The sequence below is a fragment of the Eubalaena glacialis genome, chromosome 1 (genome assembly GCF_028564815.1).
Source record: "Eubalaena glacialis isolate mEubGla1 chromosome 1, mEubGla1.1.hap2.+ XY, whole genome shotgun sequence".
NCBI lineage: Eukaryota > Metazoa > Chordata > Mammalia > Artiodactyla > Balaenidae > Eubalaena > Eubalaena glacialis.
In genome coordinates this window covers 15529331-15543386 of record NC_083716.1, presented here as the reverse complement: position 1 = coordinate 15543386, position 14056 = coordinate 15529331, and the positions used below count along the sequence as shown (strand labels likewise).

The 14056-nt window shown below is 31.4% G+C and overlaps 1 protein-coding gene across 1 annotated transcript in view; it reads left to right on the top strand.

Annotated features, from left to right (window-relative positions):
• The window catches only part of ATRNL1 (attractin like 1), a 701048-nt gene that overhangs the window by 84421 nt on the left and 602571 nt on the right, over positions 1–14056 (top strand). The window contains exon 9 of the mRNA XM_061191223.1: positions 7444–7627. Coding sequence (XP_061047206.1) covers positions 7444–7627 — 184 coding nt within the window. The remainder of the gene's footprint in view (positions 1–7443; positions 7628–14056) is intronic.

Here is a 14056-nt window from a genome sequence, read left to right as displayed (position 1 = left end):
CTTTTCTCTGATATATGTTTTGCAAATATTTTCCCCCAGTTGTGGCATACCTTTTCATTTTTACAGTGTCTTTTAAAAAGCTGAGATTTTAAATTTTGATGAAATACAATTTATCAACGTGTTCTACCTAAGAGATCTTTGTCAAGCTCAAGATCGTAAAGGTTTTTCTCTAGGTATTTAGTTTGGTCTCTCAACCTCAGATCTGTCACCTATTTGAGTTAAATTTCATATATGGTGTGAAGTAAAGTCTGAGTTTTTTTTTTTTTTTAACGTGTGCAGCTTAATTTATTGGTCACATATACAAAGGTTGGAATCAGGATAAAAAGAGCAGTGCTAAAAATTAGTATAAAGCAGTGTTTCCTCGCCTTTCCTGTGTCATGAGAACAATAGCAAATGATAATAAGAAACGTGTAGAAAAAGACATGATTTACAACATAATCAAATTGCTTAACACCAGTGACTTTTTCTCATTTTTCTCATTATCAACTGCTCTTTTTTATTACTCAAGTAATAACAATTACATAAAAGTCTGCAAATTCAAATAAGCAAAAAAAAGAAAAAAGAATTACAGTTTTCAATAGCTATGATAAGTATAGAAGAAAGGCAATGATTTTGTACATTTTTAAAATTGAGCCCCTGCAGTAAATTCACTCATTAATTATAATTTTAAAAAATAATGAATGATAATATTTATAAGGTGTAGCAGTAAATGGATGGAGCTTCTCACTTGAAAGTGACCAGCCTGGGTGCTTAAGGCCTGAGATTTTTTTAAGAAATAAATATACAGCTGTTCTTTGGTTGAAAGAGTTTCCTTTCCCCATTGAATTACCTTGGTACATGTGTTGAAGAGTCAACTGACCATTTATGTATGAGTCGACCTTTGGTCCCTTGATGTATATTGTGTTTAATACCACACTCTATTGATTACTGTAGCTTTGTAAATCAGGCAGTGTCACTCCTCCATCATTTGTTTTTGTTTGTTTTGTTTTCAAAAGTTTTGGACTCTTCTAGATCCTTCACATTGCCATGTAAAATTTAGAATCAGCTTGTCAGTTTATTAAGGAAAAGCATGTAGGGGTTTTAATTGGGGTTGCATTATATCTATAAAGGGGAAAATTGAGCCTTTAAGAATATTGAGTCTTCTCACTCATGGGCATGGTATATTTCAGCATTTGGCACCCTACAACTTTGCTGAACACACTTACTATTCCTTGTAGCTTTTTGGTAGATTCTTTCTTATTTTCTGTATAGATGATCATGTGTTATGCTCATGCTAATAAACATTCTTCTTCCTTTTCACTCTATATACCTTTTATTATTATACTACTAGGATCTCTGGTACAATATTGAGTAGAGGTAGGGAGAGCAGACATTCCTGTCTTTTTTTCATATTTTAGGAGGGAAAGCTCCAGTCTTTTAATTACTGTAGTATTACATTAGCAGTATGTTTTTTTAATGCCTTTTATCAGGTGGAGGAAATTCGCTTTTATTCCTAGTTTGCTGAGTATTTTTCATGAATAATGTTAAATTTTGTCAAATAATTTTCTGCATCTATTGAGAAGATCGTTTGTTCTTTTATTTTCTTTGATTTCTTAATATGGTGAATGACACTGACTTTCAGATGTTAAGCCACTATTGCATTCTTGGATAAATCCCACTTGGCCATAATGTATTACCCTGTTCATATACTGCTAGAATTGTTTTGCAAAAATTTTGCTAAGGATTTTTATGTTTATGCTCATAAGAGATGTTGGACTATAGTTTACTTTTCTTGTAATGTCTTTGTCTGATTTTACAGGCTGTAATGGTAAAATGATTTGGGGAGTGGTAAAATGGGGAGTGGTAAAATTTGGGGAGTGTTTCTATTCTATTTTCTGTAAGAATTTGTGTAGAATTGGTATTATTTCTTTCTTAAATGTTTGGTAGAGTTCACCCGTGAAACTATCTGGCCCAGAAACTTTCTTTGTAGGAAAGATTTTGACTATGGCATTTATTTTCTTTAATAAATGTTAGCAATATTCAAATTATCAATTTCTTTTTGAATGAGATTTGGTAGTTTGTGTTTTTAAGTAATATGTCCATATCATTTAAGATGTTAAACTTATTGGCATAAAGCTGTTCATTATATTCCCTTATACTTAATATTTGTGAAATCTGTAGTGATATCTCCTCTTATATCTGATATGAGTTATGTGTGTCCTATTTTTCTTGTCTGTCTGACTAGAGATTAATAGGTTAATCAATTTTTGACCTTTTCAAATAACCAGCTTTTGTTTCCTGTTTTCTATCATATTGATTAATGCTTTGTTACATTTCTTTTCTTCTTTGAGTTTTATTTGCTCTTGTTTTACTGATTTCTTAAGATGGAAGAATAGATCATTGAATTGAGATTGAGACCTTTTTCTTCTTTTTAAAAATATAAGTATCGTTATAAATTTCCTTCTAAGCCAGTAGTTCTCACACTTGATGCATAGGAATCACCTAGAAGGTTGTTAAAATAGATTGCTGTGCCCTAATCCCTGATTTTCTTATTGATTATGTCAGGATTGGTGCCAGGGAATTTGCATTTTAAAAAAGTTTCCAGGTAATGCCAATTGATGCTTCAGGGAACCACTGTTGAGAATGACTGCTTTAAGTACTGCTTTAGCTGTATCCCACACATTTTGAAATGTTGCATTTTTTGTTTCCGTTTAGTTCAGAATGTTTTCTATTTTTTTGTGTGGTTTTTTCCTTTGACTCCTGGGTTGTTTAGTAGTATTTTGTTTGATTCAAATATATGAAGATTTTTCTGATATCTTTCTTGCCATTATTTCTTGTTTAATTCTATTATTGTCAAAGACTATGTTTTTTACAGTTAAAATTTTTCTAGAGTCTTATTTTCTGACCCAGAATATGATCTACCTTGGTGAATGTTACATGTGAATTTGAAAAGATGTGCATTCTGCTGTAGTTGGTTGGGGTGTTCTATAAATGCCAATTATATTATGGTTGATGGAGTTATTCACGTCTTCTATATCTTTACTGATATTCTGTTCAGTATTTTTCTTAGTTCTTGAAAAACCAGTGTAGAAACCTCCAGTTATGATTGTGGATATATCTATTTCATTTTTAAGTTCTATTAGTTTTTGCTTCACTCATTTACTTATTTTTAATTTTTTAATATATAATTAAAATTAATTAATTTTAATTGAAGTATAGTTGATTTACAGTGTTGTGTTAGTTTCAGGGGTAGAGCAAAGAGATTCAGTTATGCATACATATATATCTATTTTTTTCAGATTCTTTTCCCTCATAGGTTCTTACAAAATATTGAGTATACTTCCCTGTGCTATACAGTAGGTCCTTGTTGGTTATCTATTTTACATATATGTTTCACTCATTTAGATGTTCTGTTGTTGGGTGTTTACACAATTAGAATTGTTGGTTCTAATGATAAATTGTCCTCTTTCAGTCCCAGTTTCCTTCTGTTGTCTTTTCTGCCTGACGAACTTATTTTAGTATTTCCTTTAGAGTAGGTCTGCTGGCCATGGATCAGCCTAATTTTTTTTACATCTGAGAATCTATTCATTTTACGTTAATCACTAAAGGATAATTTTGCTAGATATAGAATCCTGAGTTATAGTTATTTTTATAGTTATAGTTATTTTTCAGCACTTCCTTCTGTCCTGCATGGTTTCTTAGGATAAAATCATAGTCATTAACTGTTGTTCCCCTATAGGTAATTTGTTATTTTTCTGTAGCTGCTTCTGAGATGTTTTCTGCACTTCTGGTTTTCAGTGATTTCATTGTGGTGTGAATTTCTTTGAATTTATCCTATTCATGGTTTGCTCAGCTTCTTGAATCTGTAGGACTATTAATTTATTAACTACTTTTTAATTTTATTTTTGTAGAGGTTACTCTAGAGTTTACAATATGCTTTTTTAGCTTTTCAGATTCTACCTTTAATTAATGTTCTACCACTTCACATATAGTGTCAGAAACTCAGACTAGTATCCCTGCATTTCCCTCTTTTAATATCATATCTCATGTTATGAAGACCATAACAAATTGTTATAATTTTTGTTTTGGACACTTAATTATTATTTACTGGGAGGGAAGATGAGAAATGACACATTTAATATTTACCCACGTATCAGATATTTCCTATACTCCTCATTCATCTATATAAATCCAGATTCTGTCTGGTTTCAAGTATCATTTTCATTCAGCTTGAACTTTTTTTGGTCACTTTTTTATAGGGCAAGTCTGCAATAATATATTCTCTCTGTGGTTTTTTTTTCCCTTTATCTGGAAAAGGCTTTGTTTTACTTTCACTTTTGGAAAATATTTTGTGGGATATAGAATTCTACTTTGATAGTTATTTTTTGGTATAGAATTCTGGGTTAATGGGTTTTTTCCCCCTTCTCAGTAGTTTAAAAGTGTAACTTCACTGTCTTCTGACTTGCATGCTTTCTGTTGAGAAGTCAAGTGGCATTCTTATTTTTGTTCTGCTTGTTCATCTTAATCACTTCATGCTATTCATTGGCGTGGGTTTCTTTATTTCTTTTTTTTTCTCCTGCTTGTATATCATTGATCTTCTTGGTTTTGTGGATTTATAGATTTCATTAAATTTGAGAAACTATTTTTTCAAACATCATTTCTGTCTACCTTACCACCACACTTCTTGGACTTCTATCATAGTAGATTAGACTACTTGATATTGTCATACAGGTCCCTGATATTCTGTTCATTATTTTTCAGGGTTTTTGTTTGTTTTTTTCTGTGCTTCATTTTGGATAGTTTCTATTTCCATATTTTAAATTCATTGTTCTTTTCTCCCAGAGTATCTAATCTTGTGTTAATTCTATACAATGTATTTTTCATTTCCAGGAGTTCTGTTTGAGTCTTTTTTATCTTCCATTTTTCCCTTATCATGTTCATGTTTTCTGTAACATTATTGAACATATTTGAGTATATTTACAATAGCTTTTTAAACATTCTCTTCTTTTAATTCTATCGTCTTTGTTATTTCTGTCTCTATTGATTGATTCTTCTTCTTGTTATGGGTCATATTTTCTTTGCCCTCTGTGCCTGTTAATTTTTTAATGCATTTTGAACATTGTATGTTTTTACCTTGTTGGCTGCTGGACTTTGCTCTATTCCTTTAAAGAGTGTTGGACTTTGTACTAACATGGGGTTAAGCTTCCAGTGTAAGCATTTTGGGGGATTGCTTCTGAGGTCTGTTGGAGTGGATCCAGAGCAACTTTTAGTTTATGGCATCATTGTTTTTAAGAACAAATTGAAACCTAAATGAGTCACAATGTAGAGTTACTTAAATAAGTTATGTATCATCAATACAATGGAATTCAGCTGATAAAAAATAAAAAATGGGACCTGAAAAGATGTCCCAGATGTTAAGTGAAAAAATAGTTGTAACATAGCATGATTTTTTGGTAAAAATATTTACAGGTATGTATGTACATGCAAGTCATATACATTTGTTTTGTATATTGTAATAAAATATTCAGAATTATAGTTTGAAAATATTCTGAACATAACAATTTGTGAAAAATACCTCTAGATAGTGGGCTAGAGCAGAAGGTAACATTCACTTTTGCATTATACACCTCTTTATTGCTACAATATTTTTTGGTAAGAAGTATGTTTATCTTTTTTTGTTAAAAAGAATGAATAAAAACATGAAAACCTTCAGTTTGGCTATATATATATAGCTTTATATATATATATATGGCTTTAATAAGTGTTTGAAGTATATTAAAGAAATTGTTCCTGATAAGTTACTTTTAACTTCATTCTTTGAAAATTACCTCCAAAATGTAATGCCCATTAGTTACAAGAGTACTCTGACATTTCTTCAAATATGTTTAGTTTTCTCTAAGTAAAATTGGCTTTAACAACCCTTTTTGATACTTCTTTTATGACTACTTTTATGACGAAGTATCACATTCTACACTACCTTAAAATTGTGTAAGTGTGAAGAATTTTTAAGTATCATCTTTATTTTCTGTTATTTGCTTTGAGTATTTTGAGTTGTCTAGTATGCCAAAGTTGAGGTGAAAAATTAGGGGGAAGTTGGAAGTGTGGTCTGGGTGGATATTTAAAGACTAATAATAGATTTCTGTATAGTTGCTCTTTATAATCTAAATTTTTTAAGGCCAAGGAGATGTGTATTTTCATCTTCATAGTTTTAAAAACATGCCTTGCATATGATTGGGCTTGTTTTAGTGAATTTGCCATAGAAATAAGAGTCCCTTCTAGATATGTCAAGCAGAATGGGAACTTAATATAAGGAGTTAATTACAAAAATACTAGAGACACCAAAATGAGGGGATCACCCAGAAATCTGGAGCTGCTACATACCCAGGCTGGAGCTTAGGAACACATATGTAATTGAGCTACTTACTATAGGTGCTACTGCTGCCACTGCGCAGGTGCTACCCCTGCTGCTGTTGCTATAAAACCACCACTGCCATTACCTACTGTAGTCACCTACCTGTTCCTTCTGTTAGAGAAGAAAGCAGAATCTTTCTTCCTTTTGCCTTCTAAGCTCTCCCTAGTACTTTCATTGGTGGAACCTGACAGTAACAAATCTGTCAGCGAGTCTTGGAAATTTAATTTTTAGGTTTTTATCAATAATACAAAGGACTCTTAGAAGGGACAATGGGACTCATAACCAAGAGATAAAAGACCAGAAGAGTGCTAAAAATTGTTAAGGGCAAGAGTCATATCTTAATTTTAGTCTTTGTAATATCAGTGACTAAACTCAGAGCCTGTGACATAATAGGCTCTCATAAACTATTTGTTAAGTCTTTTTTTTTCAGGTTTGTTTACAAATACAGAAATGTATGTGAGAATAAAGTTTTCATTTTCTCTCTCACATACAAAAATTAGGTATTTTCAATATTTCAGAGTTTAATTAAAATTTGCAAAAAGACCAGTCTTACTTACTTTCAATCCCTAGCACCCAACGTAGTAACTAGCACATATTTATTTATTTATTTAAAAAATAAATTTATTTATTTATTTGTTTATTTTGGCTGCGTTGGGTCTTTGTTGTGGTGCGCGGGCTTCTCATTGCGGTGGCTTCTCTTGTTGCAGAGCATGGGCTCTAGGCATGCGGGCTTCAGTAGTTGTGGCACATGGGCTCAATAGTTGTGTCTCGCGGGCTCTAGAGTACAGGCTCAGTAGTTGTGGCACATGGGCTTAGTTGCTCCGTGGCATGTGGGATCTTCCCAGACCAGGGATTGAACCCGTGTCCCCTGCATTGGCAGGTGGATTCTTAACCACCTGGCACATATTTAATAATTTTTTTAAATTAAATGATTATTAGGTATACTTTACTCATAAAATGTGGTATTAGAATGAACTTGTTGGTAGTTTGGTGGTATATTAGTTTTATTTCTAAATACTATTAGAGTTCATGATTTATCTTTTCTCTTACAGCATCAAACACTTGGCTTGTTCCGGAAACTAAAGGAGCTATTGTTCAAGGTGGATATGGCCATACCAGTGTGTATGATGAAATAACAAAGTCCATTTATGTTCATGGAGGCTATAAAGCATTACCAGGCAACAAATATGGATTGGTAGATGACCTTTATAAGTATGAAGTTAACACTAAGACTTGGTGAGTAGATTGGGCAGAAGTACATTGTACATCTTGTACTGGTCATTTCACATATGCCAGAGTTTCTCTAGGGTACATACCTAAAAGTGAAATTGCTATGTGTGAGGATATTCACATCCTTAACTTTACTACCTGTTGCCTAATTGCTTCTCAAGTCACTGTGATAATGTACACTTCCACCAGCAGGGTATAAGTGTCCTTGTTTCTTCGTAGTCTCACCAACACTTGGTAATTATGAGGATATTTTCCTTTTGCCAGTGCAATGGATGTGAATGGTATCGTACTGATATTTTAATGTGCATACCCTGATTGCTATAGTGCATAAGCATATTTTTATGTGTTCATTTGCACTCGTGTTTTCTATTTAGTGAATTGCTTATTGATTTTTCTAGGTATACAAGTTTTAAAATAGAATTTTTGTTGTACTCATTTTCTTTTGTAGGACCTGGGAAGTGACCCCCTTTTTGTTTTTAAACACTAAACATTCTTTTAAACTTATATGAAATTACTTTATGTGTTTAAATGAAATACAGTTTTCCACCAAATTGTGATTTGTTCTATCCTCTTCACTGTCACTTTCACACATACATTCTAATTTACACTTTATTTGGAAAAGGAAGATGAAATTTAAAAAATGAAGACATTTCTTTTGGGTAATTTTCCTAATTTTCATTTTTTTAGTTTAATAAAATGCAATATTATATTTTAGTAGATAGGCTACCTTGTTGAGCTATTAGTAAATGTGTGTTTAGAGAAATTCTTTTTCAATGGGGAAATGGATTATTCTGGACTACTATTTCCACTGCGAAAAATTAGGAATTACATCTTTTTAAGGCATCATAGGACTATAAAGACAGTCCTATTTGTTGGTCAAGATTAAGGAGACATAAAATGAAAAGGGAGGTATGGTTGGCATTTTGCACAACTTTTGTCCTTGAGGCAGTTATAAATCCTGAAAACTGCCTGAGAAACTGAGCAGAGCTTTTGTCAATCAATATGGAGGACCAAAATGGATTTCTAGGTGTGCCAAGGAATAGGGGTCTTGTTACACACTTAACGATGTAGTCTGGTTCCTGAAGTTCTAAACCTATGAGTGAGTATAAACTTATCTTTGAATCATCATGGTCTTTCATTGGTTTTGGTGCTCTGCCCATAGTCTAATTTGTGGCAGAGCAAAAGTAAATCCTCTCTTGAGGAAGACAATATCATACAGAGCCTCAAATTATTTCATATACAATATCTGTTACAAAACAAAAAATAATAAGGCTTAGGAAAAGAAAAGCCATGAAAAAAACCCAGCCATTTGAAATATACCTATAGGATAATGGCATTTTCAGACAGAAACTTTAAAATAATTAGGATTTTATGATGAAGGAATTAAAATATAAGGTAGGAAAATATTAACAGACAACTGGAAACTTTTACTAAAGAACCAAATGGAAATTATAGAAATGGAAAGTAGGTTAAATGAATTAAGAATTCTTTGGATATGTTTACAGCAGGTTAGACACAGCTGAGGGGGGATTAACGAAATGGAAGATGGGTCAGAAGGAAATACCCATGTTGAAACAAAGAAAGACAAAGAATGAAAAATAAAACAGGGAAAGAAATATAAGGGACTTGTGGAAATGTTCTAACATGCATGTAATTGAGGTCCAGAAGAAGAGGATTGAGAAGATAATGTGGAGCACTGTTTGAAGTCTTAAATGACTGAGAATTTTCAAAAGTGACAAAGGATAGCTAGCTACAAATTGAAGAAATTCCTTGAGTACCACGGGGGTGAGTACAAAGAAACTTACACTTAGAAATATCACTGTAAAACTGATGAAAACCCAAATAGAATGAGAAAAGCAGCCAGAGGGGAAAAAGGCATATTCTCTTTAAAGAAACAACACTAAGACTGACAACTGGTTTTTTAACTGAAAAAATGGAATCTAGAAGACATGGTGTCTTCAGATGGCTGAAGGAAAATATCATCAGTCCAAAGTTCTTCACCCAGTGAAAAACCCTTAAAAAATGAAAGGAAAACATGGACTTTTTAGAAAAACAAGATGAATTTGACAGCAGCAGACCTGCAATACAGCAAACACTAAATAAATAAAGAAAATGCTAAATAGATCTTCAAAATATTGAAGTAGAAGAAAAATGATCCTAGATACTAGAAGGAATAGAGAAATGGAAAGGGTATATCTAAGTGATTATTTATTATATAATACTATAATAGTAATAGAGGCTTATATATATACAAAATTTAAATGCATGATAATAGCAGCACATAAATCAGGAAGAAGGGTAAACGGTGTTCAACATTACTAAGGTCCTTGTATCATATGGGAATTGATAAAAAACTAATTTATAGTAGACATTAATAGTTAAGGATTTATACTGTAATCATTAGGTAACAACAAAAAATAAAAGTAAAACACTGTATATCCAACAGGTGAATAGAGGGAAAAATGAGAATAGTACTTAATGCATTTGGAAGAAAACAAGAAAGGAATAGAAAGGAAACAAAGTAAAGTTGGGACAAATATAAAGGAAGATGGTATATTTAACTCCAAATATGTCATAATTACACTAAATGTGAGGAGGTAAATATTCCAGTTACACTGAATGTAGGAGACAAATATTCCAGTCAAAAGCTAAAGATTTTTGGACTGGGTATAAAAATAAAACCTAGCCCTACGCTGCTTAGAAAATATACAAAAAGTATAAAAGTATTTAAAACTTTTGAATCAAAATCAAGATGATTATGATGCTGCCAAGAGGGACATTTATAACTTTAAATGCATTTGTTAGGAAAGATTTTAAAAAGCTTGAAAATCTGTCTAAGAAGTTAAAAAAGTTAAAAAAAAAGAACAGCAGATTAATCCCAAAGAAGGGATAAAGTAAATAAAGATAGGGAAAAGAAAGATAATAGGAGATAGAGTACAAATTAGTGAAATAGAAAACAAACATATGATAGAGATGATCATATAGCCGCCAAAAATCAACAAAGTTGGTTGTTTGTGAAGAGTAATAGATAAATCCCCACCCAGATTTAGAAACAAAGATTACAGTTGGCCCTCTGCATCTGTGGATTCAACTAACCATGGATTGAAAATATTAAAAAATATTCCAGAAAGTTCCAAAAAGCAAAGAAAACTTGAATTTGTCATGTGCCAGCAACTGTTTACATAGCATTTACATTGTATTTACATCTGTTTACATAGCATTTACATTGTATTGGGTATCATAAGTAACCTAGAAATGACTTAAAGTATACAGGAGGATGTGTGTAGGTTATATGGAAATACTATGCCATTTTATATAAGGGACTTGAGCATCTGTGGATTTTGGTATCCGTGAGGCTCCTGGAACCAGTCTCTCACAGATACTGAGGGATGGAACCAATCTCTCGCAAATAACCCAAATCCAGAATGAAAAAGGACATTACAGACATTAAGTTCTACAGACATTAAAAGGTAATAAAAGCATATGATAAGCAACTGTATGACAGTGAATTTAAAAAAAATCAAATGAACCATGTCAAATGTCTAGAAAAATGAAACCAGAATTGACACATGGAAAGACAGAAAATTGGAATAACATTATAGCAAAGAAATAGAATCTATAGTTGAAATGCTCTTCCCTTAAAAAACAAACACAAACAAAACAAGACAAAATAAAACCAAAAACTCTCCAGGCCCAGATCACTTTAGTGGTGAATTTGCCCAAACATTTAAGAAGTACATATTTAAGAAATAATACCAGTCCTTCACAAAATTTCAGAGAACAGAAATAATTATTTTGCAATTTATGGGGCTAGCAAAACTTTGATACAAAACTATGAAAAAGATATTACAGGTAAGAAATTATAGTGTTATATTTTTCATGAAAATAGATAACAAAATATCAGGTGAATCCAGCAATTTATGAAAAGTATAATACATCATTTGGGTTCACTCTAAGAATATAAGGTTAATTAAAAATTCATAAAATCAGAGTAATTAACACATTAAAAGAATAAAGAAGTGAAGGCATATAATCTTCTCAAATGTTGCAAAAGAAAGTTTAGATAAAATTTAACAAGTATTCATGATAAGAACTCAAATACAATAGGAATAGAAGCAAACTATTTGTGTGGTAAAAGGTACAAACCAATAGAAAAACTTTATTGCAAACATTATAGTGTAATGTTGAAAAATTTTCCTTTAAGGTTAGGAATGAATAAGAGTGGCTGCTATCAGTGTTTCTATTCAACATTGTATTGGCATTTCCAGCCAGTGCAATAATACAATTAAAGTTAAAGGGAATAACAAAATATAAAAGATATATGGGTAATAGGTTGCTAGATATGAGGTCAATATAAAGAAAACCAATCCAATATAATTCTGTATACCAGGAACAATTAGAAAATGATGATTTAAAAACAATACAATTTTAAATACAATTTAAAAGCAATACAATAAAAGCAATACAATTTATCATCAGAACATCAACAACCTGAGACGTAAATGTAATGACATATACACAGGATCTTTCCATAGAAAACTCAAAAACGGTGTGAGAAATTGAAGACCTAAATAAATGGAAGATACATAATGATAATTAATTGAAACAATATTGTAGAGATATCTATTCTGCCCAAACTGATCTTTAGATTTAATGTAATCCCAAAACAAAATTGCAGAAAGTATTTTTCTTTTAGAAATTGACATGCTTATTTAAAAATTTATATGAAAATGCAAAAGACCAATCATAGCTAAACCAAAACTTTTAGAAGAACAAAGCTGAAAGACTTCTCTACTAGATTTCATGAATTCGAAGCTACAGTAATTAAGTGTTCCTGCAAAGATAGGGACATAGACCATTGTAGCAAATAGGAATTCCCCAGACAGACCTACACATTTATTGGCACTTAGTGTAACAAAGTTGGCACTACAGAGTCGTTTTTTCAATAAATTATTCTAGGCCAGTTGGTATACAATTGAAATAAATGAATTTGGGGCCCTGCTTCAAATCATACACAAAAATTAGTTTCAGATCAATTGTAAATCTAAGTATGGAATGTAAAATAATAAATATTGTAGAAGATAACGGGTAAATATCTTTGCTTTTATTGGCAAAGAAAGACTTTAAAAATAGTATTTAAATAGTACTCTTAATAAAGGAAAAATGATAGACTGAACTATGTATGTCTAAAAAATATCACTAAGAAGGTGAAAAGGCAAGCTGCAGTGTAGGAGATATTTGCAACACATAAAGTCAACAAAGGTCTCTATTCCCGAATATGTAGAGAAGTACTACAGATCAACAAGAAAATGTCAGATGACTCAAGAGAAAATGGGCAAGCAACTTGAACAAAAGGATATCCAAATGACCAAAATGCATTTTAAAAGTTGCTCAATCAACCTTATTAGCCACAGGGTAATTTAAATTAAGATAACATTCGGGTACCACTACACATCCACTTAAATGGTTAAAATTTACAAGATTGATAATCCAAGTGTGTATAAACCAGTAGAAGCATTGAAAAACCTTTCGACAGTTTCTCCTAAATTTGAATACATTCACACACCCATATGTAATGTATGTATCCTATGAAATAGTTATTTTAGTTATATATTCAACAAATGCATAAATGTATGCAGTACAAATATAGTATACATATATACTATATTTCAGACACTCATTATGCAGAGAAATTGTCAAGGATAAACATCATGAATAGCATGTTCATCAGTATTTAGTAGAATATAAGTAACTAATAACATGTTTATAAAATTGTCTTATATCATTTTCCAAAACCTCTGACAGCTACATTTTTAGGAAATCACAAAAGCTTGATAGTTTAATAAACTAGCTTTGAATACTTTAATGTAAAACTAATTCTCATTATATCAAATTTAAGAAGCTAGAAGAAATCATTTCATGTAACCAGATTAGCATTAATATGAAAACATATTTCAAGTATATGTGATTTCAAAGATTTTTTAAAGTACAGAATTAATATAGTACCACAGAAGCACTATCTAAAACATCCTGTATTTATAGGAATTCCCATTTCTCAAAAATGATTCCTTTTGTATTGTTAGGATGTTTTATTAATTAGTACTGTATTATCCTTTGCTAAGAGACTTTTAATTTGCTGTAATGATTTTGAGTACCAGGGCCATTATGGTCTTGATTTCTTAGCCTTGTTAGATGAGGTGTCTCATAACGTTTTTTGCACATATATGTTTGTAGAGCTTGTAGTAGGAGCCCACATCTTCATTTTTCTTCTATGTAAAGGCTTTTCTGTGATAGTAGAGGCCTCAAATTTTCTTGTCCTATTGTTGAAGTCGTTTTCTCTATTATTGTGTTCCTTTAAAACACAATAATAAAAGCACAATATGTTTTAACACATAAGGAACATATTAAACATTATCATTTACAACTTGCAACTGT